This window comes from Anarhichas minor, unplaced genomic scaffold (assembly GCF_050575085.1).
Source record: "Anarhichas minor isolate MPS153535 unplaced genomic scaffold, ASM5057508v1 ptg000017l, whole genome shotgun sequence".
NCBI lineage: Eukaryota > Metazoa > Chordata > Actinopteri > Perciformes > Anarhichadidae > Anarhichas > Anarhichas minor.
Window position 1 is genome coordinate 9,640,067 of NW_027466463.1, and position 24,014 is coordinate 9,664,080.

Below are 24,014 nucleotides of genomic sequence, written 5' to 3' on the forward strand. Positions count from 1 at the left end.
AATCCCGCCACGTTTGCATACATCTGCAATATGTTGCCGACAGCACATGTGAGCACTGCGCTACTGTACATTCTTGCATGTAATATGAACAATACTTTATAATGAGAAGTGGGCTATGCACCTTTACCCCAATTATGATTCGTGGTGCCTTTGAGTCTCACCAAAAGCAGGCTGGTAATAATACACTGATGGCTTTTCAATTGATTGGGGTATACAGCCCCTATCAGGCCATGGACAGTCATGTTTTACAGTAGATGTCAAACCATGTAATTGATTTGTCCTCAAGTTTCTAAAGCCATGTGTACTCGTGTACTCATGATACATGTTAATATCTCATCAGGTAGTCCAAAAACAGCATTTTACAGGTGAAAAACAATATGTGGCCCCTTCAGGTGTGACTGTACAATTAGTGGAAAGAACATTGAGTCAAGAACTGTACAATTATTAAGGTTGCTGTGGATCCATATTATGATGCTTTCTCCTTCTACTCCACTGCATTTCAGAAGGGAACTGTACAGACAGCTACAATTAGTGACTTTATAGATTTAATATGATAATGTGCAATGTTCTTTGAGTAAACAACTTAACCGCAGTTTATAAAGTGATTAAATCTGGTTCCATCTCGACTAGGTGTAAAATGAATATGTATTCCATGTTCTTGCATCATTGATAATTTTACTTTATAAATGCTTACATATCAGTGCTTTGAATGTCTTGTAATGGAGTATTTTTGTATTGCAGCAACGCTACTTTTACTTCAATAAAGGATCTGAATACACTGTCTGACTTCTACCACTACATGGATTAGCCTATTGTGCAACTGTTTGCATTACAGCGCCCTCTTTAGGCCAACTGGAGCGTTGTATTTTAACACCAGAACACAGTGCCAAATTGAGTCACACCTTTATTTTTTACAAGAGACATCTAGAGTCATAACTTTGTATAACATCTATCATGACGTCACGGCGCCCTCCCTCGCGCTCCGCCCCTCGTGAGCCCTAAACTCACGGGGGAAGTCTCTCTGTTGTGTGCCAGTCAGTCCGTCAGTCAGTGCGTCCTCCGCCCGCCCGCTGAGCGTCTCTCTGTCCACACGCGTGCAGTGAGGGTGCAGACAGGCAGCAGGACCGGCTGTGGGATTTATTATTCCGAGTCAACACCTGGATTACCAAACGCCAAATTTGTATTTTTCCTAATTTCTTACTTTTTCCGACTTCTGGGCTTGAAAAACAACCTGCCATCATGTCTCAGGCTCCAGATGATGTGAGCAAGCTTACTGAAAGTACATACAAGGTAAGTCTTTTGGCAAATAACGATATAATAATTCATGATTGATGGATATTATCTCTGGTTTGTGATGAAGGTTTAGAGGGGGGGGGGGGGGGGGGGGGGTGTCAGGTTTTTATTACTTATGTTATAACTCATTTTTGTTGCATTTTAACCATGACAATACGTCAAATATATAACAACACTATAAATGTGTTGGAGACAGTTATAGTGTGTCCGTTTTATTCCCATTACCACCTTTTTTTGTATAAAGGACCCATTCTGTTGAACTCATCAGAAACTCTCTGTTTACAAGGGGAATAAAGTTATTATTGGTTTTTTTTTAAACCGTATAGCAGCTTGTAATGTCCAACAACAAGAAAAAAGTGAATATTTTATTATTCAACTCTGCATGAAACACCACAAACCACCATGCAATCAAAGCCAACCTGCCGGTCTATGAGTGAGACAAACGTTTCTCTCATCAATCAAACTGCTCTAGCTTGTCAATGGACATTAAGTGATTTGATCAAAAGTCATTCGTCTTGTCGGTTTAGAGTAATCTAATCAAGTTTACACTGCTCCCACATGTGATAAGCAGGTGAGAGTGTGTCTGGGTGTGTGGAGCGGTACTTATGTCTCTGTGAGGACCAAATGTCTTCAAAATCCAAAAGAAGAGAGTTTGGACTAGAGGTTAAAATGTTATTTTATTGTTTGGTTTTAAGTTTTAAATGTAATAGTATAATTAGGTTTAAATGTGATTATTTAGTGGAATGTCCTGGCTGGATTAGCAATACAGTGCGTGTGTTTTGTGTATCTCTGTGTGTGTGGGTGTGAGAGAGAGAGAGAGAGAGAGAGAGAGAGAGAGAGAGAGAGAGAGGGAGAGAGAGAGAGAGAAACCAAGGAACCTGTTTCCCTTTTCCCCTCTCCTCTTCTGCTCTGTTTTTTTCTTCCTGTAAAGTCATACCTACCACTTCATTGTTCTACTGAGGGCGTGCCAGGGGAATAGAGACAGGGAGGTGAACAGCACTTGATTGTTGAGGCATTTCAATGAGAAAGAGAGAGAGAGAGAGAGAGAGAGAGAGAGAGAGAGAGAGAGAGAGAAGGGGGCAGGGGTTGGGAGGGGAGAGTGATGAGGTTCATACTGCAAATAGCTGCCACTTTGTACGGGACTTTGCTCTTATGAGGGAGTTGTAAAGCATGTGTGAGGGGTCAAGTTAAAGATTGAAAGTTTGTTGTTCTGACGTGATGATATTTTTAGAGCAACAGCGCACACACTTGCTCTTGTTTTCATGTGTTTCTGTTCTCCACCCACTCCCACAAAAATAGCCTCACAAGTTTTATTATCCTCGACAGGTCCTTTGAAAATGAGTTATCAAATTGTGTGAAACTGTTTCTAGATCAGGAGTAAAATATTAGTTTTTCCACCACAACACTCAATCTCTGCTCCTTTCCCCAGAATGTGATGGAGCAGTTCAACCCAGGCCTGAGGAATCTGGTCAACCTCGGGAAGAGCTACGAGAAATCAGTCACAGGTAAACACAGCTTTCACCCCTCAAAAAAGGATGACACCTGATGATCTATACGTCGTAATGTGAACTTTGAATTCGACCTCAGTGTCAGCAGTATCTCCACTAACCAAAGAGTTTGGTTTGAGTAAACTTTCACCAGAACACAAAATGGTCCGGCACGTTTCTCGGACGCTAACTGGATGATGTTTGTCTGTCTCTCCCATGCAGCGATGACTCTGGCTGGGAAGGCCTATTTTGATGCAGTCTCAAAGGTCGGAGAGAATGCTATCGTGTCTCCGGTCTCCAGAGAGCTTGGTGAGTTTCATGCAAGTCCAGGTCAAATCTACCTACAGTGAGTGAAATCTCAAGGGGGTCTGCCTGATAGCCATATTCAAATGTCTCTGTGGTAAAGCTAGAGCTTAAAAAAGTATAAATATAGTATAGTATAAATATAAATCTACAGCTAGCAGCTGGTTATCTTTGCTTAGCATAAATGAAACAGGTGGAAACCGCTAGCCTCTGTATACTGGTATGTGTTAATTAGTGAGGTTTGGAGGTGCTGGTAGGCACATTTTGTTGCCTTTGGACAGAGTCTGGCTGTTTCCAGACTTTATGCTAAGCTAAGCTAACTGACTGTAGCCTCATGTGTATCGTAGAGACACAGGAGTGGTTTCAATCATCTCATCTAACTCTTGCCAAGAAAGCGAAGAAGTGTATTTACCAAAAAGTTGAACTGATTCCTTTAAAGTCCCCATGAATATATGAAAGTGACTTTTCACATCACCACCATATGCCATATTTTGCCTGTATGCAAGTCAATTATGCAAACATCTGGAAATAACATTGAATGAACCCTTGTGGCACAGTAGCAGCAGCATTTCACTACAGTCTGCTCTCACGCTCGATCTGATTGAAGTGCTTCCTCTGTCTGTTCTCTGAGGCTGCCAAAAAGCCTGTACAGGTTGTTTTTCATCCATCATGTGACTCATCTCCAAATATTCTATTAGTGCTAAAATGTGGAGCTGGCCCACTTCATCCAGGGGTTGTAATTTGGGGCTATTACGATTCATCAAGTTTTTTATTTTTTATTATTATTCTGTGTCACTCCTTAATGCAGGGGCAAGAAATTGGCCCTCTTGTAAGCTCAAGTTGATGTGACATGCAGAGAATCAGAGTAGGGCAGTACAAATGGATAAATAATGCTCCGTCATTCAGCGCTGGGTCTTTTACCACAGTGAATAACAGGCATTGACGAAGTTCTCTTGTTTTGTTAGATGGCATTTGCATCGCTTCCAGTCATAAACAAAATTTGATGAAATGTCAGACCAGGCGAGGTGATTGTCACAGAGCTGCCACTGTGTGAAAGAGACAAGATGAAGCGTGTGTGTCACGTTTGGTGAAAATGTAAAAAAGGATTTAAGGAAGTTAGCAAACAAGGCAGCATAGTGTCAGCGTCTGAAAATGAAACCATGATGAAGAATACGTTTCATAATGCTCAACCGACAGAAAATCCGGACCCCCAAATATCACCTTTCTCCTGTCAGTCAGAAAGATTGTCTTCTAGATTTTTAATTAGTGACATTAAAAAAAGCTTTCTTATTACACATTATTATCCCGACAGGCTAAATGTATAAAATCCCTCTTGGTGCCAATTAGCGAAACAATTTCCGTACTCTGTTATCAGGCAATGTTGGCCAAGTTTGTCGTGCCGCATCTGTCAGTTAACAATGCAAGTACATCATTGCTTCATTAAAAAGTATGTTCACGCTACACGGTTTGCCGGTGACATTTTCACTGCATGAACGAGGTGGAATAACTTCACAAAGGCCATGCTAGATGCCCCGCCATCTTTACTTTCGAATATTTAGAGGAAAGTTTACAGCTTTAACGTTGATTGCAGCATTGCATATGTGCATCTCCAGCATATTTGAGTAGAACAATAACACTTTAAAGAACAGACAAAACTGATTAAAAGGGTTTATTTATAGGGAGTGACATTATTTGGCCCCAATCATAACAATCCATAGAAAACATTAAAATGGCTTCTAGTAAAAAGGTGAAAGTCTTGAACCCTCAGCTCTGCCTGCAATGGACGGTATTGAGGCAGTGTGAATTCTCTCACACATTGCAGCGAGCAGAGTAGCAAACACGCTGAACAAACAGTAAAAACAGAGGAGACTGTCTTCCCAGCCCTGATCCTCCTCATCCCCTGTTCCTCCATCTGCCTCACCAAAACGCCGGCCTTTACTGTCTGTCTGCGGAGGCCAGGGGAGGCCCGAACTGTATGGAAAGAGACAAACATCTACTTTCTTTTATATTGGTGCTGTATATATTAAAACAAAAGACATAAGACAGAGCTAAACAACGATAGACGTGTTAGAATGTACAGACTGTTCTTTACCTTCAGTCCTCGTAAATACTTCAACAGGATTTACGATTGCTTCTTATTGCCTGAAGTAAATCTTTAATCATACGCTCCCTCTCTGACACTAGGATGCTTGATTTAGTCATAAAACTCCAAGAATTGAGCATAATTTCTTTTTAAACTGCACCACTGTCAAGAATGACAAACCAAATGCATTACTGTGTTGTTATGACTGGATCTCCACTGCAGGCACCTGCATGGATTTTTGTCTCTGACGTGATTTCAGAGTTCAGTTTTTTTCCCCTCCCTCTGTGAATGGTGTGGTGTAAAAAGCACTTGCGTCACCGTGGTTGGCAGGCATTTGCAGAAAGTTACCTGAGGCTTTTACTTCATACCAAGCGGCTTGTTTTCCTTGTCTACAGTTTGTCCACATTTTCTCTTTCAAATTATAGCTATAATGGGGGTGAAAGTGTACAAGTAAAAAAGTCACAACTGCCTGAAGACAATGCGTGAAAACCTATTACCTGTGCTGTCTGATCTCTTTATTTATGACTTAAAAATCCGAACAGCATAGTTACTTTATCAGAATCGCTTTATTTGCCAAATGTTGGCCACAATGGTCACAGGAATTTGATTTAATGATACAGCGCACTAAAACCAAGAAAGGTAAACCCTTAGATGGGATTTTCTCCCATGTCCTATTTAAATAACCATCTTTCCTGCTCTTCCATCGCTGATCCTTTAATGGGCTGCGACCACTTCTAACCACTACCAATTACCCCAAATATTTAAGAACTTTTTAAAGTAAAAAAATGTCAATACACTCCACCATGGTTGCTAATGTTAGCTAACTTATATTGCTGTGTAGCCAATGGTAACAAATATATAATGCTGTGTAGCTAATGGTGGCTAATGTTAACTAACATATATTGCTGTATAGCCAATGGTGACAAATATATAATGCTGTGTAGCTAATGGTGGCTAATGTTAGCTAACTTATATTGCTGTATAGCCAATGGTGACAAATATATAATGCTGTGTAGCTAATGGTGGCTAATGTTAGCTAACATAAGAAAGATATTGCTGTTAGTGACATACTGAGTCAGTTTGCTCGTCTCTACTTGTGCTATATTTTAGTAGGGTACCATTTAGCATTGGACATACATTGTACTTTTTTCACTGAAGTAAAAAGAAGTAAACATGCTACGTGTTTGTTTTGAAAAATCAATGTGCCATCAGTTTTTGAGGTGAAATACTATATGATTATAGCTTGGCTATAAGTAAGTATTTGTGTTGTCATTCATATATAATAAAGTGCCATGGCAGCGCAGCTGGTTTGCCACATTTAAAAGTCATAGTTTTCAGTGGGTGTACAATTAGAAACTTCCTGTGCATGAGGCCATGACTGGACTCCACAGGGAGTTGCCATTCCACTCTGAAAAGCAGCAGGTATTCAGGGACTGAAAATGTTACAGGAGAAAGAATGGCAACATCCCCACCCCTTCCACCTTTTCTTCGTTTGTTGAGCCGAAATTGTTTTTTGAAATATTGAAGTATGTCAGCATGAGAAAAATGGTAATGTCAGCCAAAGCTATTTTTTTCTCCCCAGAGAATGAGGATTTAGAGCGGGGAAACCGCTGAGTGTTTCCTACCGATAGCTTCTGAAACAGGTCTCTGCTTTTGAGAAGGTCTCTGCTTTTTTATTTATTCTGTGGGGAGGTTGATGGTATAGATAATAAAAGATTGTGACATTTCAAACACCTGGCTTAGAGCTATTTCATGGGACCGTTTTGCTCTCTAGACACAACAAGCAGTTTTGCCCGAGACATCAGTACATGATGGGCAATTTATCTTTTTTTACAGACACAACATCACCAGAAGCATCAGGGAACCATAAATTGTTACTAAAAGTCAGTGAAGGTTCATCTCCCTTCATTTCTCTCCCTGCGTTATAGTTTGTGTCTGAGAGCACCTGAAGCAGACTCATTAGTCCTGGCTCCAAAAAACTTGTCTGGTGCAAAGTTAGTCCAAGAACTTCGAAAGCCTTCTTCTTGGCAAGAGCGGGTAAACTTGATAAAGTGGTCAGGCTCACCATTAATAACAATGCATGTCTCCATCACAAATAATGCAGTTTATATGTTAACCATTTAAGAATACATCTCCTCGTCAAGAACTTTAATAGTGGTCCCTTTGGGCCAGTTGGGTTTAAAAATGTTGGCAGCGCTTTTCTTATAATCAATGAGATGCATAGGCCAACTTAGTATACAGACATCAAAGTGGTATCGATCTTCTCATTTAACTCTTGGCAGGGAACTGAGTAAGTAAGTATTTCACAAAGATTTTAAACTATTACTTTAAAACCTTTAAAAAGTATTTAAAAATAGAAGTATGGGCAGCTGCTTAGGACAATTATCTGGACCATATGGCATAAATGTATCTGTGCCACCAAAATATCCAGGTCAGTCACACAGACACAGATTGTTTTCCCAAACCAGGCCTAGACTGTTGAAAATAAATAAAGGAGGGTGGAGGTTGTTTCAGAGTCCACTCATTGTTCAGTCAGTTATGACTCCTGTCGTCATACCACAGGTCCCTACTGATCCCAGATCTCAAACACAACCTCCTTCTGCATCTGCTATTAAAGTAAAGGCTCCCAGTACACTGGGAGTTTCCTCCAAGGGACCTCTAAAGAGACCAGACACTCACTTACCGCTCAATAAACCATGATGTCGGAGCATCTAAAAAAAACCCGTCACACTTCAGTCCTTTCACAAAAATATCCCACGAGTCCCTCCTTCGCTCGCTCGGCATCTGAAGTCGCTTATAGTCTATTATAGATTTTAACCATTATTTAGAGAAAATCTCTCTCTATAAACAACATAAAGCATTTTTTTTAAAAGTTATGAGGTTTGCCTTCAGTTTGTTGTATTAAGTAAAGAGAGATTCATATTGATGCTCGAGGCTGCAGTTAGTTTGATGTGTTCTAGTAATAAATGATGTTTAGTGCCGTGTGTGACTGCAGGTCATCGCTCTGTGTTAAGGAAGCTGTCACAGCTACTGATCTGGAGCACACAGTAGACATGCCGAATGGCAGTAGATGCTCCAATCACTAAACAATAATAAATGAATACAACCCAAAAACAGATGGCTATTGATCATCAGTAGGGTGAGAAACTGGTGATCTATATTCATGATGGCATCTTATATTGGTAATAACTGCAGGGCGCCGTCCGAAGTGCTCTAATCACGTACACGTACTTAGTATTTCAGTATGTGTGTGTGTGTGAATGGAGTGAAATAATTAGTCGATTAATTGATTAGTCGATCGACGGTCTTTGGTGATTTAATGGTAAAAGTAATAATAAAATGGCAAATTATTTAAGTTGTGATGGGATTTTTTTTCACCATAGTTCGACATTTTATAAAATAGGTGATTATTTGAAAAGTGATTGGCAGATTAATCGTCAATAATGAAATAGGGTTGTGTGTCTCCCAAACTTTATAGAGGGACTAAACTAAGCAATGCAGCCTTTAGTTTGCATGTTTGAGTTCATGCAGTTGTTGTTGACAAAACAATCTCACCTCAGGGTCCATTAATAAGCCACTCCCGAGCTTTCTTTTTCATATTACATGATCTTTATTAGCAGAGAGGGTTTGCCCAGTTTGTAGATACATTCAATTTTTTTGTCCATGTTGGATTCAAAGTTGAGTTTCAGTTCATTTCTTTACTTTTTACAAGACGGTCTCACCTCAGGGGCCATTTAAGAGCTAATCTTTGAGCTTTCAACATGATCTACCTTATGCAGTGTTTGTTGGTTCTGGGTGGTTGTTTATACAGTAAGTCCAGAGTCCAGCGTTTAACCACAGCCACCTTCCCATGTGTTTCCACGACAGTGAATTCAGCATTTAACACAGTGACATCATGATGATAACAGGAAGGGAGTAGCTCATCGATGGTCTCTCCCCACCTGCACAGGAATGTGTGCGGTTGAGACACCATTTGATCCTGAGTCATAAAGGAGGAGGCTACATTTCGTCAGACACACACACCGCAAATCTGCGCGGACAAGCCCAGTAATGCATATCATCATGATAAAACCGCTCCACAAGACCATGACCAATACATGCGCTGCCAAGTTCAGTGCTAACTCAGATGTTGTTTGCGCTTGGATAGAGGAGTAACCTCAATAAAGGAAAGATTTCCTTTCAGATAAAGTGACGAAATAAAGGCGAGGTTGAGGAAAGGTGCCACCGGGTCAGCTACGAGTGTTTGCCCTGCCGGCGTCATCTCATGTTGTACAGCTTGCTTATCTAACACCACATAGTCATGGGTTGGCACAGGGCACTCCCATTACATAAATAGCATCACCTGTTGAGAATGTCGAAATCCCTGCGTCCTCTCTGCTGTCTTGTAAAACAGGCATTTGATACTTGTCGCAAAGATTCCATACAAATGATATGTTAACTGCACCAGTTTTTAAATGACCAACTTCAGCCAGGCTTAAAGCTCCGACTACCAAACTACATGTTTCAAAGTTATCTTTTTCTAGTTGTAAGCTACAGTATCTGAATCAGTTGACATGGCAAATTTGAGTGTAACGAGGGGAGGAGAGAACAGGCGTGTTCATTACTCATAAGTCATATGAGTGAATCATGGATAGTTCAGTTTTCCACAGGGATCTCTTATCAACCATGTATGCGTAAAAATCCACGTGCACATGGTGCAAATCGTCGACGCAAGATTAGATTATCTTGGTACTTAGAATCTTCAAAAGGGGAACAAACAGCCTGCAACAGATAGAGATATGAGATTAGATAAAGTCAAAAAAGCTTGAATAGCAGTTCAGCCCAGTAGATGCTAAAAACTTTGTTGTAGCCAAATACTTCTTTTAGTTTTTTATTCACACTTTAGCTAGAGAGAATCCATTTTTGTACTTTTTTACACCTCAACTCTCACACCTTAATTCCACGGAGAGAAAGCAAGCATCCGTTATCTTGCTTTTTTGCAACATTGTACTTTTGCTCCCCTCTCGTGTGACAGATTCATGATTCACCGTACAGTCTGTACCAAGCTGTGGTAACGCGCTGTAGCATTTACCCTCCCTCTCGCAGGCTTTCACACCTTGTTAACCCCAAAGGTGAAACCTGCAGGTGTACAACGGCCTCTTTGAACCCCCTCCCGGCCTTTTCTCAGCCTCCCCCTTCCACCCCTCGCAGTCCGTTGTTGGGTGCTGTATAAACAGCCCCTGAGCCCCGCGCCACCCCTCCCTGTCGAAGCACAAAGGCAAGCATTTACCAGTACGTTCTGGTGACCTTCAGAGGGCAATGTTGTTGTAGCTGGTCGCTGCCTGCTGGATCACGGGAGTGTCAGTGGGTATCAGTGGGTCATTATGTTTGTTTGCCCTGAGTGGAGGCGTGCGGGGAGGAATGTCAGGTGTTTGGTCTAATGTGTGTTTAGGTAGAGTGTGCCGACATGGGCAGCTTTTAGAGATTTTTCACCTAAAAATCCCAAAGTGAACCTGACACCTGTTCCTGAAGGTGTTGAAACTCGAGCAGGTTGTTCTCTTTTCCCTAGTGGTGACACTATCACACGTCCAGATATGATGTCCCATATTGTTTTTTACAGGTTTCACCTGAAACACGGTGTCCTATAGTAAACCTTGAGTCTAGATTTCACCCCATTGTGATAGAGGTAGCACTATAAACTGCTTAGCTACGATTGTCCACTTCTGTTTACAGTATTGACTCACTCCCATTGTCTCGTGTCATATGCTGCTCTATCTATGCTGTAGCCTGTCTGTGAATGGAGACTGTTCTGTATCTGACCGCACGATACCAGAACGTTTCATAGAGATTACTTATTGACTGCTGTTCAAATATTGAAAGGAGATAATTCGTCTATAAAATATGGGCTTTAAAGATGTATGCAATGCCTGATGAAAACAGGCTTTGTTGGTTTATTATGGAAAGTATTCATAAATAACATTTTCTCCTGAATTTGCATCTGGTTATACACTGTTTGTCTGTGGTGGATGTGTATGTGTGGCGTCTGGTTTACATATGCTCGCTGTCACCTGCCTTGCCTCAAGGGATACTTATTATTGAGAAATGCACTTTCTTGCCAGGAGTAAGATGAGAGGATTGGTACCACTCTCATGTCTGCACAGTAAATATGAGGCTACCACCAACAGTCAGTTAGCTTAGCTTAGCACAAAGACTGGAAACAGGGGGAAACAGCTAGCTCTGTCTCAAAGAAACAAAACCACGCACCAGGCAGCACCTCCTGGAGCTCCTAAATGAACACATTATATCTGCAAATGCATATATGAAATGTGCAAATAAAACAAACCACATCATGGTTTAAAACAATGAGCTAACTCACAACAAGAAAGCAAAAGAAAATGTATTTTGAATGTTCTTGTCTCTGGTCAGAATACAAAGTCAATGGGCCATTGATCTCTGAAATACTAAAACATGTTCCTGACGTCTCTCTAGGTGTGGTTCTGATGGAGATCTCAGACGCCCACAGGAAGGTCTACAATGAACTGGATGAGAACGTGAGTACCCTTTAAAAATAGTCCCCAACAAATGCACAATTTACTGATGCTTGAGCAGCGTTTGGTAAAAATAGAGAGACATTTTGGTCTTTTCATGGGATTCGTTGACAAAACGAAAAACGTAGAATATGGCCAGCTCTGATTTTGAATGGACACCTTGTGCTTTCTCAATAAAGCTCACAGCTCTTAAGTTGTTCCTTTAGTCTTTGCTTCATTCCGTCAGACCCTGAATCAGAAGAATGAAAGCAAGATAATGGATCTAAAGAATGAAACGAGACAAAGCCTTGCCTTTGCTGCAATTATGTCATTAAAACAATTTTGTGCATTTTCAAGTCACCGACTGTCTTTCTTATAGTACCCTGTGGCCACCAACACTCAGCTTCTCTTCACATAACAGACAGAGATTTGCCATTTACTACACTGCCTGTTCCGAACACCTGACCTCTTCAACCTTTTGTGCTTATTCTTCACATTTTAGAGAGTTTTAATTTGTCGTAACAAAAGGTTAAAGAGAGTTTGTTGAGAGTGGAAAACCCACCAGAATCCTTCCTGACCCTGCTGCCTCGGGGTGAAATGCCCCCAAATACCTGACAAGAAGTAAATTAAAGTCAAGTGTTGTCGGTTTGAACACGGCGAAAACTGAAACCCAACACTCTCAGTCTTGTTGTCTGATTCTCTTTGGAAATAAGCCCAATCTCTTACGTAGAAAAGCAAATGACGTGCTGCGTGAAGGGCTCTCGTGTCTGCTTGTGCCTACCCTGGACTGATCCTAATGTATCTGCGAGAGGGGAAAGTTGTAAATCTTTAACCACAACAAGCTGATAAGACTTCCCTGATGGTCGGAATCTCATCCTCTCAGAAACCCATTATCATGCACTCCACCAGGTCACTCCACTCTTATCGCGGCGTCTCCATTGAGCCATGTGACTGAACTGTACATTGTGTTTAGAGCAGCGTGCATGCAGCATGAAGTGTGTTGCAATGAATTGAATGTGTGTGTGTGTGTGTTTGTTTTTCTCTGCAGTTCAAGACGTTCCACAGGGAGATTATTATTGAGCTGGAGAAGAAGACAGAGATGGATGTGAAATACATGAACGTAAGCGTAATCATATAATCATTTCCATCGCTTGTAGAACTCATAATGCAAACCTATTTCATGAACGCAGAGCTTAGATTGGCCAATTAGACTGTTAGGTTCTGTGAACCACAAGGTTATTTTAGCTTCTTTGTTTCCGAGTAACATTTGTATCATGAAAACTGCAACCTGCTCTCTTGTCAAACGTCCTGTAGGCCACCTTCAAGCGCTACCAGTCGGAGCACAAGGTGAAGCAGGACACCCTGGAGCGCTCTCAGACAGACCTGAAGAAGCTCAGGAGGAAAAGCCAGGGAAAGCACTCATCCAAGTATGAGATCAGAGAGAACGAGGTGAGAGTGAAACCAACACCGACGCCCTAACTTTGTTTTCCTTCCCTTCAAAACAGAGCATGTCTGATACTTTGCACCGCTCTCCAAGCAGAGTGCTATTGCGTGTTCACGCTGTGTTGCCCCGAGAAAAGAATATGCCGAGTGTGGAATTTATGTGACGGGGCGGAGAGAGATGTGGCCAAGATAGTTGTCATGATAATCACATACCAGTGTGAAGGAGAAAGAAGGAGGTGTGGCACTGAAATTGCAGGTTTTGCTTTGAGGTTATACTTTATAATTACTTTGAGATGTGTGTTTAAACACTCAATACCTTTAAATAGCACTTTTTTTATTGGATAGGATAAAGGAATAGGACCATCAAAAGTGCCACCACGCCTATAGCTGTTTGCATATTCTCTGTTTTTGCACGCAGCAGAATGAGACCATTATGCCTCGGCTCACTGCGTTTAAATATAGACGGAACATTGCGTTTCTATTGAAGGCGTACACACCCAAATTTGCACATGCGTGAATGCTTAAATGTATGCAGATAATCGTAACCAAATGGTTCATTCCTGGAAACCAAAAATGTAGTTTGTCAAGAAATGTCAGATCGACTTTCACTGCAACTAGATAGTTATATCATCCAATGACGTGTTTTGTATGCCAAACAGAGCTGATAGGGCTGCAAGAGAAACATCCAATCCTTCCAGATTGACCTTGCTCAAAATCATTTTAGTTGTTTGGTGTGTACACTTCTCTGCCCATAGAGGAATTAATCGAAGCTGAAGAGCAACAGCCAAAACAGGTTCCTAACAGCCATTTAGCGCTAATTAGCAAAAGCTAGCATGCTGACACGCTAATCTAAGCTGGCCATCGTAGTTACATTATACCGGCTTTTGATTGTGAGCATATTAGCATTCTGGCGTTAGCATTTAGCTCACAACGAACATAAAATGTTCGTCCCAGTGGATACAGACCTTTACATGACACATATAATGGACCATAAATACACAACATACAATATTAAAATCAACATTTGGAAATATTCTCCAGAAAACAACTTTCATTATAACCCATCAATAGGTAGAATTGTACCTTCAGCAGTGTTCAATGCACAGGAAATGCATAATAAATATTCCCAAGCAGACAAACAGCAGTGTGGAGTAATATATTCTTTTGCATCACACACACACATTTTGCAATCACACTGAAAACTAGTGTCACTGCCAAGTGGATAGTAGCGCACACACTTGGCCTTGAAGATTTAGTCAGTGTTGCCATCACCATTGCTTGAGTAGGTCTGTGCATTGACCCCGAGTATATTGTTTGAAGTGTATGCTTCCAAATGAGTGGTTTACGTCCTGCTGTCCGCTACCAACAGGCGACCGTAACACCTCAGACACCAATTTGCTTCGTAAATCAATGCGGTGAGATGAAGTCGAGACTGCAAAAGCCAGAGCAGTAATTCCTGTCTGTCTCTTGTTTTAATGTATTGACTGTTTTCATGTCCTCACTTTGATGATGGATGGTGTGTGGGCCTGGTTTGCTTCGACAGAATTGTTAAACAGAACTTGCAGTGATCGTAGGTTGTCTCCTGTTTATCCTTGCACTCGAATGGCAAGTTTTAGAAGACACTCTTACAGTAAGTCGTCCTATCTGGGATCCCTTCTCTCTCAGAAGAGTCTTTTTCCATTATCTGATTAAACACCGGTGGACTACAAAGGAGACAAGGCTAACGGACGTAGCTTTCTCATAATCATGTGTAGCCGGATGCCAGCGATGAGCTCAGTCCTGTCTTTGTGCTCTCCCACCTCTCGCTGAGAGTTTGGACGACTGTTTGCTGTGAAAGTGGGTACTCGAGAGCCTTGCTTCAGCATCTGACAGGCTATCGTGGAGAGAGAAAGGGACCAGACAGCAGAGGAGGGTCTTTGACAGAGCCCTCAGAGACAGGCAGCTTTAACCGGCACCATGACAACCTGGGGAAATGGGAGAAATACTGTAAAGGGAGTGGGTGTAGAATAAAGTAATAGAGGAGTGGGTTGAGAAGTAATTGTAAAGAGTTTATATGCCTTATATGAGGTCCAGTCGCCCATCTGCTCTGCGTTTACCGCTGTGCTGAGATCAATCCACGAGCAGCAGGAGGCCCAAATAAACTCGCCCCTAAGTGCAGAGACTTTGATTTCAAGGCTCGTTAGTGTTTCGATTTGTGACTCTAACCCGAGGCGAGCACACAAGCATTAAGTTGCGCCCACAGAGTTAACTTTTATTCAGAGAGAGAAAGAGCCAGTTTCCCACATTGGTGTTAAAGCAACACATTTACAATGTAGTAAAATAAAAAATACTTTATTAAAAAAATATTTAAAAGAAATTTATTGTAAATAACTTTTCATATTTCCTTTTTTTATGGCTCTCTTCTATTGTATTTCAAATAATATTCTTTATTTATTTATATTATTTTTCTGTAATTTATATTTATTCTATTTTTTTCCTTGGTATTTTCTTTTATTATTTACTTATTTGTTTGTTTCAACTGCATGTATTTACTGTTAAATATTTTTTAATTCTCTATCATTATTTTATTGCTATTATTTTGTTTTTTTCCCTTTCTACCTTCTTATGAGCCTGATGAAGCGCTGAGAGGAACACCTTGCTCTCAGTTTTATTGTTTTCTTCATTGTCTTTGTGGTCACTTCTCCATACAATATAGTACAAATACAATCTCTCCCTCATTATTTTGCTCATTTGAAACCTGACTAGTTATTAAACCAGTACCATGACCTACTTGCTATCCTATGACCCTGTCTGCAGTATGTGGAAACCATTTCGTCGCGCCAGGTGGACATGCAGAAGTTCATCGCTGATGGCTGCAGAGAGGCCTTACTAGAAGAAAAGAGACGCTTCTGCTTCCTGGCGGACAAACATTGCATGTTCTCCTATCACATTAGCAACTTCCATGAGAAAGTAAGCATGGACAGAGAGGTAATCCTGCATAGTCAGACCCCTACATTAATGGACAGTTTGACACCTTCCTTTCTCTGGTGTTTCCAGGCCAAAGAGATGCTGGCCGTGCGGCTCCCCAGCTGGCAGGAAAAGTGCAGCGACATCACCAAGGTGCCGGACACGGTGACCACCATGATAGAGGAGCTGTCCCCCACTCCAAAACAATCGCCTGTGCTTGAACATTACAACAGGGTGAGTATTAGCTGGTCCTGTTTGGATTCATGATATGATATCCGGATATCATATCATGAGCTTTATTCTCTTATCATGTGTTGCTTTTCACCCCTATCTTTAACACTCATCTTAACTGCAAGATGCTTCAGCTGTGGATAAAAGCATCCCAAATATTACACAAGGATAAACCGTGTAGTCAAGACTGGCCCTGCAGTGTTTCATCCTGTGTTGTTGCTTGTATTTTATCTTGCAATGGTGCTGACATCTGTTGTATCAGATTGAGGCTGTGTAAAGTGGTTGGTTATCGTTATCTGGCCATCAGCCATGGGAAATCCTGCACGTGCTGTTGTTGCTCTTGTACAGTCCCCTGGTTGTGTTTTTGTGTGGCAATTTATTGCCTCGTCAGAGGAACACATTCAGTTTCAATTACGATAATGGCTGTCCCCGTCATAGCCTTGACACAGACTTTACCCTGGTCATTCAGAGAAAATGCTTGTTTTCAAAATGTATTATGTCCGTTTCCGAGTTTGTCACATTTTGCATCTGCTCATCATATTCTTCTTCATCTCCTCAGAACAACGTGGAGTCAGGGGTGCCTCCTCCAGCGCCGCAACTGAAGGCACAGATCAGCCCGCTAGCCAACATGTTCAACCCAGAGGCCAGGATTCCTTTCAGCCCCCCGTCAGACCACAACTCAGGTACGGATGGCTTCTCTGAAACACAAACATAAATATACCTGTCCCTCACAAGTGACTGTGGCATCTCTCAGTCCTATCGTTAACCAGGTACATCAGCCAGTCACGTGTCATCAAGTTTTTGTCAAAATCTGAGCAATGTTGTCTGAGAAATTGTGTTGGAATTTTAAAAAACAATACAACTCTCATATCTGTGTGGTAAACGGAAGCTAGCCGTCCGTTAGCTTAGCTTTGCTCAGAGACTTGAAACAGGGGGAAACAACTAGCCTCTGTCCAAAGAGGTAAAACAAATCCCCCCCCCACCTTTCCCAAAATGTCAAACTACTTACTGCTTCAATTTAATATTGCTTTGAATTACCTTTTTGATTTCAAGTTCTGACAGATAACTGACATGATCCCATCTCTAATCTCCTCCAGACCAGGGCAGTCTTGGAGAGGTCAGTATGTCGCGGTCGACATCCCAGTCGTCCGGTCTCAATGTGGGCAGGAAGCACAGAGTTCAGACCGTCTTTCCCCACACGGCAGGCAACAACCACACACTCCTCAGCTTCGAGGAAGGCAACGTCATCACTCTGTTCATCCAAGAGGAGAAGGACGGTTGGTTGTACGGAGAGCTGGAGAATACACAGCAGTAAGTTTTCCACTAGTTTTTTATATTCCTTAAAAGTATCGCCTGTGAAGTCAAACGTCCGATACAGTTTATTCCTCTGTGCGAGAGACCGCCATTGTTGTCCAACATGATTCTTCACACCCACTGAAGTTTATTTTGATTCGATCCCACATACACAGCCCTGCTGCTGTAAATACGATAAATACTCCTTAATCCACCAAATGTGTAATAATCTGCCAGACAATCTGGGGAAGTCTGAAAGTACTGTGACACAGAACATTGTTGGTTTTGGTCTTTTCATGTGACTTGTTGACGATAACAAAGATATAAAACTATGACCTGGACAGGATATTGGGCTTTTAAGTCGGACATGACCTGAAGTGTGGAATAGGAACATTTATTGTGAAATTCCTCCCAAACCTTTGGCACACTCACTCAAGGAAATGTACTCAGCAGCACTGACACCCACATTTTTCACATAACTTAAGTTAGCAGTACATGTTTCCTGCTTTGTGTTTGTTAATATTTAGTTGTGCTAATACATCAGAGCTTAGGAACACAGAGTATGTCAGGTATGTTCCACATGACAGTCGTAAAGCTTGATCTCGCTCTCTCTCCATCTCTTGCCCCAAAAACACCACACACACACGCATGCCAAACATCCAGGTGCTTGTACATTACCCTAACTGATTTTCCCTTTTCCCTAATTGTCCCTCACCCTGGCACATGATGATGAGTGAATTAAATTAATATCTCAAGCTAAAAACGCAATTAAGATTAAATCACTCCTTTGAACAGCAGCTTTGGCTCAATCTCACCTCCAGATGGCAGAGAGGGGAAAATATTTTCAATCGCTTCAGCAAATTCTTCCCTGCTTTATATTCTCCGATGCAAACACTTATGGCACCTGTTGTCTTGTCTACTCAAATCATCAGCTTGGCCAATGTTTATGTTCGACAAGGAATGGTTGTATAGCTGCAGCAGCACAAATCCACAAAGCAGCCTGTGTAATTACAGTCACCTTCAACTACTCGCTAGATCAATTAGGCCTCATAATGCAGGCTTGTGTCGACTATTTGAAACAAATTAACAAAAGCCTCATCTGCTCCCTGTGTGTGTGTGTGTGTGTGTGTGTGTGTGTGTGTGTGTGTGTGTGTGTGTGCGTGTGTGTGTGTGTTTGTTTGTTGTAAAGAGGCTTTTGGAATTAAAGTGGTTTGCAAAGATGAGGACATGTTGGGAAGGATCACATTACATTCTGTCTCTTAGCAACAAATCCAGTGCATTGGTCTGATAAGCCATATTTTTCTCCAAACGTGACTTGGAGTCAACTTCTGGGTGTTAGTGAACGGAAACTGTCCGCCTGACATGGATTATATACAGTATACATGTCATTCAAGTGTGTCGTCTGTAGCAGCCAACTAATCTGTTGTATGCACACATGATGGCGAAAGTCAGTGTCAGTTTTTCTGCTCTGGCTCTCTTATGTGACTATTTTTTACAATGAAAGTCCTGCAAAAATGTAACAAGTGCCAACTATCCTTTTGGTGAAATTGATTTGATCATGTGACCCACTCAGGCTAAAAAAAAAAAAGTACAGAACATCATCTGACACTCTTAAAGATATTTATTATTTAGGTTACCTAAATACAAAACGTACCTATCTGGTACATTCTTCTGTAATTGACAAAGAATTGACAAAAATCACTAACCTGTATTGGCCTGATTGTTATGTGCTTAAAGGTTTGCCACTAGAATCTGGCACATTGTGGCAACTCTTTCTGGTTATTCGTGTTGTTGTAAATCAAATGTTTGGTTGTCTTAAGGAACAGCTTGAAGATTCAAGAAAAACACTTATTTGCTTTATTGCCAAGAGTTAGATGAGATCGATACCTCGCCCACGTCTTATATGACATGGACTCCAGGAAGTTAATAGTTAATGGATAGTCAAGTATTTATTGAACAATAAAGATTTTATATGACTGCTTATTTAAAATAGTTTCATGACATGATGGTGTGTTTGTCTTCCTTGTTAGGCGGGGCTGGTTTCCTTCCTCTTACTGCAGACCTTATACTGAAGCAGTGATATCAAACAGGTGAGACAACATTACAACATGCTGGGAAGTGAATCAATGATTTGTTTTACAGCTGAACCTTTGTGTCATGTGTGTTGGCAGCAATCTTGGCACGCCGGTGCGTAGGCTGAGCGTGGCCAGCCTGCAGGAGCAGGAGGAGGAGGAGCCTGTGTTGCTGCCGCCGCCCGACTACAGCGACGTCACCCCTTCTCGCCCAGTGGTCCCTTCAACGCCCTCGCCACAGAACAAGGTCAATACCAGCACCTCAATGAGCATCTACTGACCACATGTCGTCTGTTGTATTTATTAAATACATCTTTGTGTGGATGTGGTTAACTAGACATTGTTTATTCCATTAATCCACCATTTGTCACTCTTAAAAATGAGAATGGTATAGTTGCTTTTAATAATGTGGAAGCACTCTACCATAGGATGCAATGGAAAAAACGTGCTTCGTCAAGTGTGATATTTTGAAAACAGAGAGAAGAATATAGGATTTGGATTGGATTTACCGTCAGTTACCTGATTATTACTTAGAAATAATGCTAATGTTTGTTCGTACCTGCTGGATGTGTAAATAGGCATGTTTTGCTTGCTAGCTAGCTAGCTCTGGTTGCGAGACTAACAGTAGAGGACTGTGGTTGTGCTCGACAGCTGCCATGTTTGAATGTCTATGAAGTGGGCCACGTCACACGTTCTAGAAAAACTCTTATGTTCCCTGATAGGATATCTCCATTGCCTTGCCCAATTAATCACAGACTCTTTGACCTCGCCACAAAATGCCAACACACACGTCCAACTATTAGTCTGACTAATTGTGTCTTGTCAACATCTCCTCGTTGCATAGTAATTGCCTCCACACCCTTAAGAGGGAGCACAGCCGGATACACACCTCAATTCCTCTCACCAGTTCGAGGAAACATGTTGTATTTATCGAGATGAATATTTCCCCCAAATGACGTGTGAGCCCTAAAGCTGTCATGTATCCTTAAGTAGATGAATCGAGGCACAAAAGACAAGTGTGAAACAGACCAGTTCTTGTCTTCAGTTCTTGTCTTGTTTTAAGACATCTGAAAAATGCTCCCAGCCAGGTTGCGTTGAGGAATGGAGAGGTTAGAGGAGAGGGAGAGCGTTACATAAAGGACAAGAGTGTACAGACACAATTTAATTTCGTGCCCTATACTGTGTCCGCTGATTGAGAATGAACTAGTAGCTGTCCAGCCAGCAGACGAGCCCGGGCACACTTCTTTCTCCCTCATCATCACCTTCCTCGCTGCTCTGCCTGTACTCGGTGTCCTTTGTATCTGCTGCCTCAGGGTTTTACTGTGAAATAAACCACAGTGAGGGATGTACCTTTCCAACAGTAGGGATCCCAGTGCTTTTTTAAAATTTTTCCTTTGACCGTCTCATCCTCATATGATTCAACATTTTGTAAAAACTTAGCCCAGCATTGATAAGGCCACATACAACAAGAAATCCTTGCTCTGCCTTTGACAACATGTCCAGAGGGCTGAAGGCTGGCTGTGCTCTTTAGGTTTGTTATTGTGACTGTGGGGCAAAGGTGGAACTTGTCACCATTGTTCGGGGTATTTAGTTCCCTGAGTCAAGCCTCTCGGGCAGCATTCAAATCAAATCCCTTCTTCTTAAGACTAAAACGTTTTTTTTCAGGTTTGGAGTGCATTGAAAACATTAGAGTTAGATTTTTTTTTTTAAATGTGTAATAGTTTTTCATTTCTGAATAACGTTTACATATTTCTGGCAATTTGACTTGAAATGTCTGTGTCCCTGAAGAAACAACAAGTCAGGATTCTGGTAATATTTTGAGCCAGAAAAGAGAAAAAAAAAGCTCAAGTTGAAATGTTATTATGTTTGTAATTTATTCCTAAATGATGAATGTAAGAGTTTGTTGAGGGCAGTACACAACAACAACAACAAGAGAGGTGCTTCCTGAAAGGCAAAGTTCAGGACATAAAACTGAAGCTGCATGTTCAGTGACTTCTAGATGTTGTCTGCTCTCTAATGGAAGAGCAGGGTAATGCATGCTTTTCTCTGTAATTAGTAATGAATGCAATGCAACCATTCTTATAAGCTTCACAGATTTGAAAAAATAAAATGAAGTTTACTACGTTATAGTTACCTCTCTTTATCAGCCCCTCGTCATGCACAGTTAATGAAAGAATGATAAAATCGTACTTTAAATACTTGTTCCTATCTGATCTAAAATGAAAACAACATCCTAAACTAACTGACAAAGTCTTGGGTTGAAATATTTATTAACTGCTGTAGCTCCTCTTTAAACTTTATTTACAGCATTTTAAAAGCAAATATGGCAGCCTCACAAAGGTCAAGTACAATTTTTATGTTCCGCAGCTTTATCGTCCCCATGCTCACTTGGCTGTGTGGAGGGTGAAATGATTATTATTGTCCTCAGGTGAGAGAAAAAGAGGAGTGTGTCTCTTGCCATTGCAGTCTTTCTAGATTGTCCAGATTCCAGACTTGGTGAGGTCTCAGGTTAACATGGAGTTTAAGTACATGTTAAAGCTCCTCTGGGCGGATTGCGAAGGGGGGAGGGGGGGGGGGGGGGGTACTGTTGACGGGAAATCTTAACAAACCAGTCTGACAACACTGACTTTCTTCACAGCTGGTGGTGGTTCGTGTTGAACGTGTGTTGTTTCTTTGTCCACTGGATCTTGAAGGGTCTTTTCTTCTGTGTTTTTTTGACTACAGGTTTCTTTAGTCAATGGGACTGCAAAGGTTCCCTTTCTAGGGTGAGTGACCTAACACAACTAACCAAAACTCACGTTTCCACGGATGTGTGTTGGTAATTAAACTTTGGCTGATGACCACATAATGATGAATTTGAAGGCGTTATATCAGCCTGATGATTTTTTTCCCCCCATTTATTTCCTGCAGAGGAGGGAATCCATTTGCCACAGTCAAGCTGAGACCAACAGTCACGAATGACAGATCAGCACCACACGTCTAACACAAAAGATGAGGATTTTCACCGCTGTCATGCCTTCAGGGGAATCATGCAACATTGGACCCCTGCGACACACTAAATATCACCCCAACCCGACATCTCACCGGCCTGCATGCTTGTCTCCCTCAGTACCGGTCTGCTCTATTAAAGGAATCCATTGTTTCTTGGCACAAGTGTGTGTTGACAGTGCCAGTGTGTGTTTTATATTAGCCGCAACGGGGAAATATTGCATAATCAACACATGGAGAAGCAGGAATTCCAAGATTTTTGTTAAAGTAAGAATTCATCCCAAAACGAAAATTTAGAATATGTACGCGATCAAGATCCTGCACAGGAATGGCGGAGTCCACCACTACTATAGTGTGTAGATAGGTAATTACTGAATGTAAATACTTTGAATGGGACTAAAATAAAGCCATCGGGGCTTTTCTAGTTTCTAGTGACATGCTAACAAGGAGATACCTGAACCCTCATTTTGGGTGAACTGTTCCTTTAAGATGCAAAAAAGATGCTTAGACAGTGTCATAAGGCTTGTTTGTGCTGCAGTCAGTGCAGTGTTTTCATATAAAATGAAGAGATCCAGATTGACTTGATGCTGACAAGGAAGACCATGCATCTAGGCCGTCTACCTGACTTGCCAAAAATATATTGTCATTTCTGTTTTTGTTATAATTATTTTTGTCTTTTGTTTTCTTAAGAGGCGTTATGATATACAAAGGTTGTGAGAATGAAGAGAGAGTGACAGTGTTGGGAAAAACGTAATTTGAGTGAAGGCAAAACAGTATGTCACTGTTTAAAATGAGAAGGCTATTTATATACACTTGAGTATGAGATATTTAAATAAAAAATATGTGTGCAGAAGTCCATTCTGTGAAGGCTCCCTTTTGAATACGATCCCAAGATCACTTTAATCTGACTGCTGGTCTATTTAAACGGGCAATGACCTTTTGATGAAGGGAATTTGTTTTCACTGCTCATGGTTTCACTGTTGTTCAATTTATATTCTGTGTACAATGCACAGTTTATACAAAATAAAAATGTCCCGGGTAGACATTTGCATTGTATGAATGAAGTGGGTCATTGTTTGAAAGTATTAACTGTTTTGTAAAACACTTTTTTGTTGCCATGTCTTTGCTTTACAGAATGTAAATGTGTGATGAGGAAGTGACAGATGAAACAGTTGATTGATCCTCATAGACCCTCCCGTGTGTGTAAGTGAAGCCATCGTAGTTATTGCCTCATGCTTTCTGCAGAGTACCTACTCACATGTAGGGGGGAGACTGATGTAGTCTTTTTTTTCTCAATAAAACAAGGTAAAGTAAAAGTTTGCATAATTAGTGTTCGTGTTACTGCCTCACATTCGGGTATATTTTAGTG

General features: G+C 41.3%; 1 protein-coding gene across 1 annotated transcript; it reads left to right on the forward strand.

Moving 5' to 3' along the window:
• Positions 1-1,239: 1,239 nt before the first annotated feature.
• Positions 1,240-22,640, forward strand: baiap2l1a (BAR/IMD domain containing adaptor protein 2 like 1a). Its single transcript, XM_076093011.1, has 14 exons — positions 1,240-1,290; positions 2,723-2,798; positions 3,003-3,089; positions 11,635-11,696; positions 12,721-12,792; positions 12,987-13,121; positions 15,912-16,064; positions 16,152-16,295; positions 16,852-16,975; positions 17,390-17,603; positions 19,616-19,675; positions 19,757-19,904; positions 22,382-22,422; positions 22,568-22,640. Exons 1-14 carry the CDS (start codon positions 1,240-1,242, stop codon positions 22,638-22,640), a joined length of 1,440 nt encoding a protein of 479 aa, XP_075949126.1.
• The last annotated feature ends 1,374 nt before the right edge of the window (positions 22,641-24,014 follow it).

Bases quoted from the DNA above. Each gene is read 5' to 3' on its own strand.
- baiap2l1a (XM_076093011.1), top strand. From the start codon at position 1,240: ATGTCTCAGGCTCCAGATGATGTGAGCAAGCTTACTGAAAGTACATAC. The intron at 13,122-15,911 runs GTGAGAGTGAAA...CCCTGTCTGCAG, and splicing joins ATGAGATCAGAGAGAACGAG to TATGTGGAAACCATTTCGTC. The intron at 16,296-16,851 runs GTGAGTATTAGC...TCATCTCCTCAG, and splicing joins TGCTTGAACATTACAACAGG to AACAACGTGGAGTCAGGGGT.